Source organism: Orcinus orca, chromosome 6 (genome assembly GCF_937001465.1).
Source record: "Orcinus orca chromosome 6, mOrcOrc1.1, whole genome shotgun sequence".
Taxonomy (NCBI): Eukaryota; Metazoa; Chordata; class Mammalia; order Artiodactyla; family Delphinidae; genus Orcinus; species Orcinus orca.
In genome coordinates, this window is record NC_064564.1 from 65690080 (window position 1) to 65704149 (window position 14070).

Consider the following 14070-nt stretch of genomic DNA (forward strand, 5'->3'; position numbering starts at 1 on the left):
TACACAGCTAGAAAGAGAATCAACATGAAGACCATAATGGTCAGGAGACTGGCTACCATTAGGGGCATGGAAGGGAGTGGTGAATGAAAGAGGCACACAGGTGTGCACAATGTTCTATTTCTTGACCTGGATGGGATCACACAGATGTTCATTTTAAAATCCTACAAGACTAGTTTTATGTCTTATGAATTTTTTGTGTTATTGTATTTCATATTTTAAACAAATCTGTACTATCAGGACCATCAGTTTCGGGATTTTTTAAAATACTAACTCCCATACCTACTGCCCTCCCCGCTTCCCTAGCCCCCAAAGAAGTGAACGCATCATTTCTTTAAAGGGGCTGGTAACTTCTAGAAGACTTAGTGGTGGTCATCAACCCGACCCATTCCTCACTAAGAAAGGCAAAACCATGTCTCCAAGAAGGGGAACAAGAGAAGGAATACAATCTAAAGATCTATACTTTATAACAAGATCTATACTTTAAAAACAAGGATTTTTTTTAAAAAAAAATCTCAATAAGCAGTTTCACTTAAAAGTATTGTAACGCAACTCAAATTCTAGAAATATTAGTCTGCTTAAATAAATTATGACACATCTACATACCAGAACACTCTGCTGCTATCAAATTAATAAGGATTTTTTAATATACTGATATGAAACATCTCCATAGTATACTGAGTGGAAAAAAAGTAAGATGCAGATGGTCTTTGCGAAAGGAAAAAGTGTGTACTTGCTTATTTATGGGAAAAACAGCCCTGAAGAGAAATACAACAAACCAACGACACTGTTTGCTTCACAGGGAAAGAAGATTGGGAAAGAGACAGACAGACAAACAGAGACAGACTTTGTAAACCATTTTGTTCCCTTTGAATTTCATGTCATGTGTACGCATTTTAAAAAAATACATAAAAATTAAATTGAAAAATACAAATAAAGGTATTATAACAATTTAAAGAGCCAATAAACAATGCTCTCATTAAATAGCCTATGAAAGATATTTATAATACAATATAGCCATTATTTTTTTAAACTGCTTAATTACATAGGGAAATGTTCACACTATATTAAGGAAAAAAATTTTAAGCGATATATACAGTGTGACTTCAATTTCGTTAGAGATAACTAAAAGGTAAGACAGCAAACTATTACCACGTGAAATTAGGAGTCATTATTTTCATCATTAAATCCAAAAAGGTAGAAATTACATATACCCAAGTCTCAGAATAAATTAAAAGATGTCTGGTCACTTGAAAATAAGGTACATATAAAAAATTTACGTATTTTATGTAATTATGCATAATGTGATAGATAATAAATTATATTTTAACTTAAAGAAATATTTACATAACATCTTTCCTAAATTATGAATAGGTCAAGAAAAATATATTAAAGAGACATATCAATTTTATCAAAATATATGGGGGTCTACAAAAGAAAAACTTACCACTGTAAACACTTTAGTAATTAAGAAAAAGAAAAGCAAGAGAACAATGAACTGAGATTTTAGAAATGGAACAAAATTTCAAGCTAAAAAATAAATGACAATAATAATCTCAAAAGAAGAGATAAACAAAATGGAAAACATAGCAGAAAAAAAGCTATTTCATTGAAAAAAATACAACACAAATCAATATCCTCATTCATTTGTAAAAGGAAAGAAAATGTGAATTAATAAAATAAAAAATATAATTAATACAAAAGATTGAAAGCTTTAATGGTAGACTATTCTCTATTATTTACTGACACATTTGGAATTAAAATGGATGGTTATGTAAAAAGATAACAAATCAAAACCGATAAAACAAATTTTAAAACAGACACAAAAAGATAAACCCAAAACAAAGGGAATGCGAAAATTTATCAAGTAATAAACAGAAAAGAGCACTGATGAAGTTATTTAAACATAGGTAGAGGAGCTTCCCTGGTGATGCAGTGGTTGGGAGTCTGCCTGCCGATGCGGGGGACAAGGGTTCGTGCCCTGGTCCGGGAGGGTCCCACATGCCGCGGAGCCGCTGGGCCCGTCGGCCATGGCTGCTGAGCCTGCGTGTCTGGAGCCTGTGCTCCGCAGCGGGAGAGGCCGCAACAGTGAGAGGCCCACATACCGCAAAAAAACAAACAAAGAAAAAAAAAACATAGAGTACATAAATTGTGACGTATTAATAAAATGTAGTATCATGACAGAGCAATGTAAATCCACAAACTATCGCTGCGACAACAAAGATGCATCTCACAGAAACAATACAGAATTAAAGCCAGACACACACAAAATACGTACTCTATGACTCCACCTATATAAACCATGGTTAATATTTTAGGAACCTAATCTATGGTGTAAAAAGTCAATTTAATGTTTATGCTGGGGATGGGAGGAAATGGTGTGACTGGAAGCAAGCATGAGAGGGGTTTTGTGGGTTGCTGGTCTTGTTTTATTTCTTGACATGCATAATGGCTACCTGGGTATATCCACTTAGTCATAATTCATCAATTCATTAAGCTTGTGCACTTTTCTTAATGTGTAGTATAATTTGATAAGTTTATTTTAAAAAATCAAGTTCAAAGTAATAACATCTTTTAAAATATGAGAAAAGCAAAGAAACCCAATCATCTCTCAAATTTACCATGATATTAGAAATGTGATTAAATATACCTCAAAAAAACACAGTGTCACTACAAGGAAGAAATAACAATTGAGGGAGAGGCTATCTTACCAATTAAGCAAAAGGATTTCACACACTTTGATTTGACCCCACATTCCCATTTTTTATTTTAAAGCATAATTTTTGACCTGCCAATTCCACATCTAGAACTCTATCCCACAGAAATAGAAATATGCTAGACTACTGCACAAAAATTTTTTTTACTGCTGCTTTACGTATAATAACCATCACTGAAGGTTACTTTTTTGCCCCATACCTTCAAATTTTCCTAGATATTTTATTTTGCTTATGTAAAAACCTGTAAAAGAAGTGAACTCAACAAAGGGCAACTTATTTCTCTGATTTATGCTGTTTTTACCACCTTCAAGTTTCCTATTTGTATCCAATATCTTCAGTTCTAGTCCTTTCCTTTCTCTAACCTAACCTTTCTCTAACCCTAAAGCACTAGAGTATTTCCTCCACCTCAGGAAATTACTAAAGATGCAGCAGGACATTACACAATAATAAAAGGGCCAATCCACCAAGAAGACACAGCAAGCCTAAATGCACCAAACAACGAAGGTGCAAAATATATAAAACTAAAACTGTTCAAACTGAAAGGAGAACTCAACAATGCCATCAACCAACAGAATCCAATCAACATTTATAGAACACCCAACTCACAACAGCAGAATATACATTCTTTCCAAGAGCCTATGGAACATACATGAAGATAGACCAAATCTTGGGCCATTAAAAAATATCAACAAATTTAAAGTAATTGAAATGAATACAGAGCATGTTCTCCAAACATAATGAAATCAAACTGAAATCAATAACAAAATGGTAACTGGAAAATATACCCACACTTGGAAGTTAAACAACACACTTATAAATAATCCATGGATCAAAGAGGAAGTCTTTTTTTTTTTTTTTTTTTGTGGTACGCGGGCCTCTCACTGTTGTGGCCTCTCCCATTGTGGAGCACAGGCTCCAGACGCGCAGGCTCAGCGGCCATGGCTCACGGGCCCAGCCGCTCCACGGCATGTGGGATCTTCCCGGACCGGGGCACGAACCCATGTCCCCTGCATCGGCAGGTGGACTCTCAACCACTGCGCCACCAGGGAAGCCCTCAAAGAGGAAGTCTTAAAGGCAAGAAAAAACACACTGAACTGAATGAAAATTAAAACATGACATATTAAAATTTGTGGGAGACAGCTAAACCAGTCTTGAGAGGGAAGTTTATTGCACTAAATGCCTACATTAGAAAAGAGAAAAGGTTTCCAATAATCTGTCTCACTCAACTTAGAAAAAGTACAAAATAAATCCAAAGGAAGTGAAGGAAATAATAAAAATAGCAGAAACAGATGAAATTGAAAACAGAAAAATAGAGAAAAATCAGTGAAACAGATGGCTCTTTAAAAAGATAAATAACATGACAAACCTCTAGCAAGACTGAAAAAAAAAAAGACACAAATCAACATGAGGAAACAGGGAATATCACTACAGATCCTGCAGACATCAAAAGGATAATAAGGGAATACTATGAACTCTACATATATAAAACAATTTAGATGAAATGAACCACTTCTCCAAAAAACACAAACTACCACAACTCATCAAATGAAATGGATAATTTAAATAGCCCTATCACCATTCAGGAAATTGAAAGCATATTTTTTAAAACTCCCCAAAAAGATATCTCTAGGCCTTTATAGTTTCATTGGAGAATTCTACCAAATGTTTAAAGCACTAAAATCAATTCTACACAATCTCTTTTAGAAGACCAAAAGGAAACTGTTTCCAATTCATTTGAAGCTAGTATTATTATAGTTTAAAATACCAAAACCAGACAAAGACAGTACAAAACAGAAAACTACAAATCAGTATAACTTATGAATATATACCCAAAAATCTTTAACAAAATGTTAGCAAATAAAATCCAGCAATATAGAAAAAGAATTACACACCATGAACAAGTGGGGTTTATTCCAGGAATGCAAGGCTGCTTCAATATTTGAAAATCAATCCATGCAATATACCATATTAACAGACTAAAGAAGAACAATCACATGATCATATCAATTGGCGCAGAAAAAGCATTTGACAAAATACAGCACTCATTCACATACACACACACACACACACAGACACACACAAATCTTAGAAAAATAGGAATAGAAGAGAATTTCAACTTGATAAAAAAACATCGAAAAAAATATACAGCTAACATTATACTTTGTGGCAAAACAGTGGACACTTTCTCCTTAGGATAGGGAACAAGGTAAGGAAGCTTGCCCTCATTACATTTATTTAACATAGTCCTAGAAGTCCTACCCACTGCAATAAGGGGGAAATAAAAGGCATAAAGTTCAGAGAAGAAGAAATAAAACTGTTCCTATTTGCAGATGACATGACTGTTTACATAAAAAAATCCCAAAGAATCTAACAACAACAACAGCAAAAACACACACTTAGAACTTTTAAGTAGGGGACTTCCCTGGTGGCACAGTGGTTGAGAATCTGCTTGCCAATGCAGGGGACACAGGTTTGATCCCTGGTCCAGGAAGATCCCACATGCCATGGAGCAACTAAGCCCGTGTGCCACAACTACTGAGCCCATGCGCTACAACTACTGAAGCCTGCACTCCTAGAGCCCACGCTCCACAACAAGAGAAGCCACCACAATGAGAAGCCTGCACACTGCAACAAAGAGTATCCCCTGCTCGCCACAACTACAGAAAGCCTGCACGCAGCAACAAAGACCCAATGCAGCCCCCCAAAAAATGAACTTGTAAGTAAATTCAGCAAGGTTGCAGGACACAAGACAAACATCCAAAAAAAATGAATTGTATTTCTATATACTACCAATAAACACATGGAGACCAAAATTTAAAATTAGATACCCTTTAAAATTGCTCAAAAAAGTGAGACATTTAGGTGTAAATGAACAAAACATGTACAGGACTTATATGCTAAAAACTACACAATGCTGATGAAAGAAAACAAAGATCTAAATAAATGGAGAGATATACTATGTTTATGAATTGGAAGACTCAAATACAGTAAAGATGGTAACTCTCCCTAAGTTATCATATAGGTTTAACACAGCTCCTGTCAAATCCTAACAAGATTTTTTTGTATAGATGAAGACAAGATTATTCTAAACTTTATATGAAAAGGCAAAGGAACTAGAATAGCTAAAACAATCATGAAAAATAAGAATAAAGTTGGAGGGATCAGCCTACCCAAATTCAAAATTTATTATATACATATAGTAATCAAGACAGCGTCCGGAGCCTGTGCTTCGCAACGGGAGAGGCCACAACAGTGAGAGGCCCGCGTACCGCAAAAAAAAAAAAAAAAAAAAAAAATGAAGAAAAAAAAAAAAAAGACAGTTGTGGTACTGACAAAGGGATAGACATATAGATCAGTGGAACAGAACAGAGAATCCAGAAAGAGACCCACACAGTATGCCCAACTGGTTTTTTACAAAGGTGCAAAAGTGATTAAATGGAAGAAAGATAGCCATTTCCACAAAGGGTGCTAGAGCAGTTGGACATCCATAGGCAAAAAAAATGAACATCGACCTAAGTTTTAAACCTCATACAAAAAAAATTAACTTAAATATAAAATGTAAAACTATAAAACTTTTAGGAAAAAAAAGAAAACCTTCAGGATCTAGGGCTAGGCAAACAGTTCTTAACACCAAAAGCACAAGCAATAAAAGAAAACTTTGATAAATTATATTTCATTAAAACTTTCCCTCTACAAAAGACCATGTTAAGAGAATAAAAAGACAAGCCATAGAGTGGGATAAAATACTAGGAAACCACATATTTGACAAAGGACTAGAATATGTAAAGAACTCTCAAAACCTAACAGAAAAAGAAAACAATCTTACTAGAAAATGGCAAAAGACATGAAAAGTTGTTTAATATCATTAGCCATCAGGAATATGCAAATTAAACGAGAAGACGTCAGTACACACTAATCAGAATGGCTAAAATTAAAAATAGTGACAACACCAAATGCTGGCAAGAATGCAGAGAAACTGAATCATGCCTACATTGCTGGTAGGAATATAAAATCTCCACTTATCATTAGTATAGTCGTCAGGCCTCCCCCAATTCTAGTTATCAACAACTTTGAGTCCCAAACAATACTGAAATAAAGTATAGGTGCATCCTTGTGGTATAACAAGAAATGTATTTGGTCTTTGTTCCTGGCAAGAGCTCCTAAAACCCCTGAAAGTTCCAGAGCCACAGGAGTCTCTTTTAAGTTATTCATACACAGAGGCCCTTTTGAGCACACCTGACTTTATGCTATGAGTTGACTTAGGGTGGAGCCCCTAGACAGCCTCAGGATGGGGCCAATCACCAGAAAAACCAAATGATTAGAGGATTAGAACTTTCAGTCCTACTCACTGACTTCTGCGGGGGTGGGGGTGGGGGTGTCAAGGTGTGCCTAGAGATTAAGCCCTATAAAAACTCTCGAACAAGGAGAGAACTTCCAGATTGGTTAAAAAAAAAAAAAAAATCCACATTCTGGGAGAGTAATAAAACCCCGTTCCACAATAACAGAAGCTCCTATTTCAGGACTCTTCTGGACCTGGCCCTATGTACCTCTTCATCTGGCTGTTCATCTGTATCTTTTATAATATCCTTTATTGTAAACTGGTAAATGTAAGTAAATGTTTCCCTGAGCTTCATGAGACATAATTTTAGCAAAATATCAGATCCCAGGAGGCGGTCTGGGAAACCAGAGGTATGAGTGACCTGGACTTACGACTGGGACTTGTGACTGGCACCTGAGGGGGTGGAGGGCAGTCTTGTGGGATTGAGCCCTTAACCTGTGGGATTTGATGCTATCACCACCGAGACAGTGTCAGAATTGAGTTAAATTTGTAGGACACCAGTGAACATCCACTGAGAATTGGAGAATTACTTGGTGTGGTGAGAAAACCCCACACATCTGGTGTCAGAAGTATTGAAAGTAGAGGATAAAAATAGTTTTCCCTTACAATCCTCCTTTTAGAAGATCCAATTTATGAACAGCCAGATTTATCCCCAAAACAATATATCAGTTTGCCAAAAGATATTTTACCTTTAAGGATCTCTATGTGGTATGTTTCCTCGGTATATTTTAAAGGATTCTTTTCATTAAAATTCCACTTACCCCTCCTTTTTCAGAATCTCATCTGCTTAAGACCAAATAACTCCTCTCTCCAGTTTCACAGCGAGGCTTAGTCATGTGACCTACTCAGGGACTTGGGTAGCAGCAGTCCCGTGTCCTAACTGCTAAACCAGGGCTCTTGCCCAAGTCCATCATTTCTGTATTCCCACTTTAAAAAATTATCATTCTTGTGGAATTCTTTCCATATGTACTTCACCTTATCCAGAAAATGTTAACTCAACTGAACCCTGCAAGATACAGCCCTCATGAAACCCAGAAACAGAAGCACTTTGGACAGCTGCTTTATAATCTGAGGAACACTCAAGTCCACCAAGCAGTCAAATGGGAGAACAGGCCTTCCAGGCTGGAGCTGGCTGCCGTCTGTTTCCGGCTCTGTCACTGACTGGATATTCAACTTCACCAGCTATCTTACTTAACTATGTCTTGCCTTTTTTACCTTCAGTAAAACAGCAACAAAAAAAATTTTATTTCGTCCTCACTGATGGAAAGAGTCTAATGATATAATCCTTCATGTTCCTCAAGAGTGAAGTAAAAATTACACATGTGGCTGCATAATTAATAAAAACCATTCCAGGATCATCTTTCTTTGGGATTCAAATTCTTCTCATTCTTTACAATTCCTCTTTCAAAGTAAGCAGTTTTATTTAAGAGATTAACAAATCTGTCAGAAGTCACAGAGTCTGATCTGTGTCTCATCCCCTTCTGAATCTTTATGCAGTTTTCTTAGTATCTCATGCTGCTATTCCCAACCATTAGGGATACAAGGAAAAGAAAAAGGTTAATAATTAAGTCTAGTAGACCAGGGTTTTTCAACATCAGCACTGATATTTTGGACAGAATACTTCTTTGTGTGGGGAGCTGTCCAGTGCACTGTAGGATGTTTAGTGGCATCCCTGGGCTCCACCCACTAGGTGCCAGGAGCAGCCTCCCAGTTGTGACAACCAAAAATGTCTCCAAACACTGCCAAATATCCCCTGGGGAACAAAACTGCCCCTGGTTAAGAACCACTACATTATACATATAACACACAAATATCTGGAAGCCATCACCTAAAAGGAAACCTTTAGACTGAAAAGAAAACAGAAAAGACATAATTCTCTTTAAATATTTGAAAAGTTTCCATATAGAAGCAGGAAAAGATTTCAAATATCAGAGAATAGAACTATACCAGTGGACCGAAGTTACATAATAATAACATCAGCTCACATCTATTCTTCCTACACGCTAGGCACTGTTGAGTACACTTTCAAATATTGTTTAATCGTCACAATAACCCTCTGAAGTCAGTAGTATTGGCCCCACTTTACAGATGAAAAAACTGAGGCTCAGGAGGTCCAACAGCTAATAGCAAAAGCAGAACCCCATCTCAAACTGAGATCTAACTGAGCTCAAGCTCTTAACTCCCAAGCTACTATGACCATAACAAATGAAGATTTTACCTCCACATAATAAAGAAAATGAAGAACTTTTTGACTTAAAAGCTGTTTCTTTCACCAACAATGATTCCTGCAGCCACCATCTCAATCCTATCCGTTCAGATCAGAAAATCCACAGAGCTTTCCTTCATAACCTCAGGGGAAGCCTCTGCTCTAACTCTGCTGAGCCCCTTTACCACTTCCTACTTCAAAGTACTCAGGCTACTCTCTCAGCTCTTCCTTAGAAAGCTCCTCGAGAGTGCGGCAACTAGCTTCTCGCATTTACAACTCTACAAAGCCTTGCACATACTGGGGCTCAATAAACCTTTTCTGAATGACTGTTCCAGAGGTACCACCCCCACCCTCCAAAGCTCACACCAGAGGGGATATTTAAGCAAGCACCTTCAGGAGATATAATTCTTGCACTTGAGCTGAAGATTTTATTGCAAATGCTGAGTTTTTTCCAACTCTCAGAATCTGAGTCAGGAAGAGTCAGAAAGGAATATGACAGATAAGACAGTCCGTTGGCTACATGTCCAATCAAGCTACCACAGACTCGTTTGACTATGATCACATATCATGTGTCAGGGGCTACATGTATTTATGTATATGTGTGCATGTATATACACTTATACTTACACTTGGGTATGTATACAAAGACATATATATGTCTATGAACGCCTGTATATACGTACACCTCAGTTCCCTCTTTAGAAATTAAGCAAATGTCTATAGTGTTCCTGAGGCCTTGAATCCAGCCAAGGAAGTCTAAATTAGGAGTCTCTTTTTTCCCCCAGTATATTAATATGGTAAGGCAAATAAGGCTATACACAGTATTCCTCATAAAATACCAGCACATGTGCCAACCAGTACTACCTTCCCCAGGTACCAGAGTCTGGTATCTTTTCAGGAAAATGCCAAGTGGCCAAGCCCCGTTCATGTGTGTGGCAGTGAAGAGATGCTCATGAACAGTGCACGGGGGAGAAAGGGAAACATCACTAAATTGTATCTTATGGGCACTATATTTCCATTAGAAATTGCAGGTCTCCAGGCTAAAGTACTTCTATTTCTCTTTTTTAAAAAAAGCTATTCCCAGTGTTCCACAGAAGTAGAAGCCTGTCTTCTTACCACAACCAGCTAGTGGTGAGTTCTCTAGGCTAACTTAGGGGTGAAGGGGAGAGTTGGCTGGGAAGGCCAGAGAGTAGAGCAGTCAAGCAATTGCTTTGCCCAAGGGCCAGACTCAAAATAAAGGCAAGGAATGTTGAGAGGAAGAGCACCTGGCATAAACCATGCTAGGGGTCCCTCAACTTCTTCAGTGTTTTTGAGCAGTACAGTGAGGGCAGTAACAATCATGCACCAACACAAGCCTTTGTTACTGTCACTTGTTTCCTCTCCATGGTACAGAGGTTCATCTGATTCTTTCCTTCCTAATCTTCTATCTCCATCAATGACATGGCATTTTCCGCTTATGTGCAACCAATCACCATTCAAGAGAAGCAGAAATGTAACCATCCAGAAGGTGCATTCAGACTGATGATGAAATAGGCTGGCCACCTTGTACAGGAGCCAGTGCAAAATTAAACACATCAACAGGGCCCAGAAAGCTTTGAGGACCAACCACAAACCCTCTCCTCCTTCAATTTGCAGATAGGTTTTTCCTTTTTTTTGTTGAACTGATTTTCCCAATTTGGGATAACCAGACAGAAGCTTTTAAATATATGAGTCATTTCAGGGGGCCAGTTGAAACTCGGAGACAATTCAACTTCATATAGGTTTAAATGGGGCCTTATTTTTCATCTATCCACCTTCGCAGGGCAAAAAGAGAGCTTGGAAGCCTATAGTTTAGCACTTGTCACCAATCCTTTACTAAAGTCCAGGCAATTAGGCCCATGATTGTTAAAATTTTATCTCAAAGCTCCTGTCCTGCACAAATCAATCACAGCCACTGCTGAAAAAAAAACACATAATTTTAAAAGATTCTTTAATCCACACCCAAGAAGATGTGTGGGGGCTGCCGAGAACTCATGACGACAGGGACAGCCGGTGGTGTCCAAGGGGGCAGCTGCTTCTGAGACCTGTTTTGGGACGGGACAAAACCAACCAGTGGTACTTTTCTCTCCAAATTTCTTTCCATCTTTACATCTGCCGATTCACCACATTTCGGTCCAACAAACTGTTTTTCTCCATTGCGAGGTTTACAGCGAGAGCAAGAGGGACTCAAGACAAGCGAGGGGGCGATGTCTGGGATATGTTGCAACACGTAAGGCTGAAAAACGTGTAGCTGTTTACTACCAGCTCCCGGGAGACGCCGAGCGCCGAGCGCATAAGAGCTCAGCCCCTGGTGCGCGGCCCCGCCTCCCACACAGCCTCCTGCGCGTTCGTTCGGGTGTGGGGGCGACACGCAATGAGCCCTCCCCAACGCCGCCCCGGAGGCTCCTTGTGCGCCGGCCCCCAGGGCATCAGCTAGGTCTCCCTTCGCGCCCCACGCCCACGCTGCGCGCTGCCCGGCCCGGAGTTACCTCGGAGGCCGGGGTTGTCGTCTCTGGCCCGAATCTTTCGGATTTTGACAGGGCGCCCGCTCAGAGTAGACAGGACCAGACGCTGGCGCAAGAAGTTGCAGCCCGCGTAGCTGAGGGAGTGCGCCTGGGTCGCCATGTGCACGCCCTCTGCAACGGCGCGGGCGGCCGGGGCGAGGCGACTTTGGACGGGCGCGGGTATCGCGACGACGGCGGCGACGGCGACAGCGGCAGTGGCGGCCCGGGCTCCCTCCCGCAGCCCCGCAGCCCCAGGCGCGTCCACGTGGTTTGGAACAGGAAGGGAGAGAGACGGTACACCGGGTCAGAGGGGAGTGGGGCGGAGCCGGTGACCGCCTCTCCGCCTCCCGGCCCGGCTGGGGGCGGACCCCGCACCGGGCCACTCCGCTATTGGCTGGTGCAGGATCAGGGCGGTGCCCGGGGCGCACCGCTATAGGCCTACACTGGGGCTAGGCGGTGCCTGGGCCACGCTACCATTGGCCTGCGCTGGAGCTGGGCGGTGCCCGGACCCCGGCAACAGCGCTTGGCTGGAGGAGCGCGGGACGGGGGAGCGGCCTGGGAGCGGAGGCGATGGAGCACGCCTTCCCCACCAGTTTCCGCGGGGTCTTTCCCCGCGTGGGGGCAAGGGGAGGCGGTGGACTGGGTTTGAGTCTCTCCTACATGCCCGGTACTTAGCCACACTACTTACGGCAACCTCTGGGATGTGTATGCTATTAGCTCCCCCGCCTTTTTCTTAATAGAAGAGAAAACAGGATTGGCGCGCTTTACCCTGTTTCAGACACCGTGCTGAGCGCGCAGCCGGCCCTATGCCCTCGCGCCCGCTGTAATCCTGAGAGGTAGTGCCATTCCCGCCCTACACTTGGGGAAAGACTCGAGGAACATTGCAAGGCTGGCAGTGGCAGCATGCACAGGAACCAAAGTCTTCCGACACCAGGCCATTACTTATGAGACACCAAGCTTTGCCCTTTTCACATCAGTGGCTTCCCTTTACAGCCACAGTGCTTTTTGCCAAGTCAGGTCCTCCCATTTTGCATGCCTCAAAATGGATAGTTGTAATAAATTACACACACACACACACACACACACACACACACACAGGTCTTCCCTCTTTCCCATCCTCTTCTAATCTTGCACACCAAAAGCTTCCCAAAGATTGGATTATGTCACTCCTCTGCTCAACAACCTTCAAAGATAACGCAGTTATCTATAAAATGATTACAAACTTGGGAGTCCAATACCATAATACGGTTGGTTTGTAGCGATTCTTGGACAATGTCGCCAGATTATGAGTTCCAGAACACATGGGGGAAGAGTGGGTTCTGGAAGGGGTCAGAGCTTGAGTAAGATTAAAGAAGGTGGCTAGCGTTACGTGGGTAAGACTCAGTTATGAGGAACCACTGGAAGGTCTGAACTCCTATAGGGTGACAGGTTATTAGAGGTGTATGTTGAGTTTAACAGAATCAGCCCTGAAGTTCATTGAGGGAGGTGGGTAATCCATGCACATTATTGCCATTTCTTGAGACTTCTTTTAGGAAGTTGACAGTATTGAAAACTCCAGGACCTCTGAGGGCCTCCCTTGAATCCTGCTGTGGAGGATGCCAAAGCAAGGAAAAGAACCATCACACCAGGAGTGTATGTTTTGTATATCATCTCATCTTAATTACTCAACAACCTTAAAAAACAACTAATATCTTCTGTAGCAACCCCTGTCTGTGCCCTGTTCATATCCCTTCAGCTCTTACTATTTTCAGTGCAAACGTGCTTAATTATCCTCCAACAGCACCTAGATCTCTTTGTCTGAGGGTTTTTCCCACCTGTATGGAACTCAGCAGGGCAAAGGTGCTGGGGAATTAATGCCCCGCCCCCCCTCCCCCAGAGTCCTCAACCAATGGCTGATGGGAGTTGATGTATAAATATCCCAGCGCCCTTAAACTTTGAGTGAGATAGCTCTGAGACATAGATTCTACAGCGTTTCCCCAGGGACCTTCAGAGATTTTAATCTTCAGTTGCCTACAGCAGGGGTCCCCAACGCCGGTAGCGGTCCGAGACCCATTACTAACAGGGCCGCACAGCAGGAGGTGAGCGGCAGGCGAGCAAGCAAAGCTTCATCTGCCGCTCCGCGTCGCTTGCATTACCGCCTGCACCATCCCGCCCCCACCATCTCCCGTGGAAAAATTGTCTTCCACGAAACCGGTCCCTGGTGCCAAAAATGTTGGTGAGCGCTGGCCTACAGGGGTTACTTGCTTAAGTACCTTTTACTGGCTTCCTTCCCTTCCCCGTATCCTTCCT

The 14070-nt window shown here is 41.2% G+C and overlaps 1 protein-coding gene across 4 annotated transcripts in view; it reads right to left on the bottom strand.

Annotated features, from left to right (window-relative positions):
• The window catches only part of LOC101275108 (tyrosine-protein kinase JAK2), a 375537-nt gene that overhangs the window by 333597 nt on the left and 27870 nt on the right, over window positions 1–14070 (bottom strand). The window contains exon 1 of one of the 4 annotated variants that reach the window (XM_049711310.1): window positions 11767–12073. The exons of 2 other annotated variants lie outside the window; for them this stretch is intronic. In XM_049711310.1, the coding sequence (XP_049567267.1) occupies window positions 11767–11902 (136 nt within the window). In that variant the 5' untranslated portion in view covers window positions 11903–12073. Of the gene's footprint in view, window positions 1–11766; window positions 12074–14070 lie in introns of those variants that run through there. One more of the 4 variants, XM_004279106.3, reaches the window with a different exon arrangement.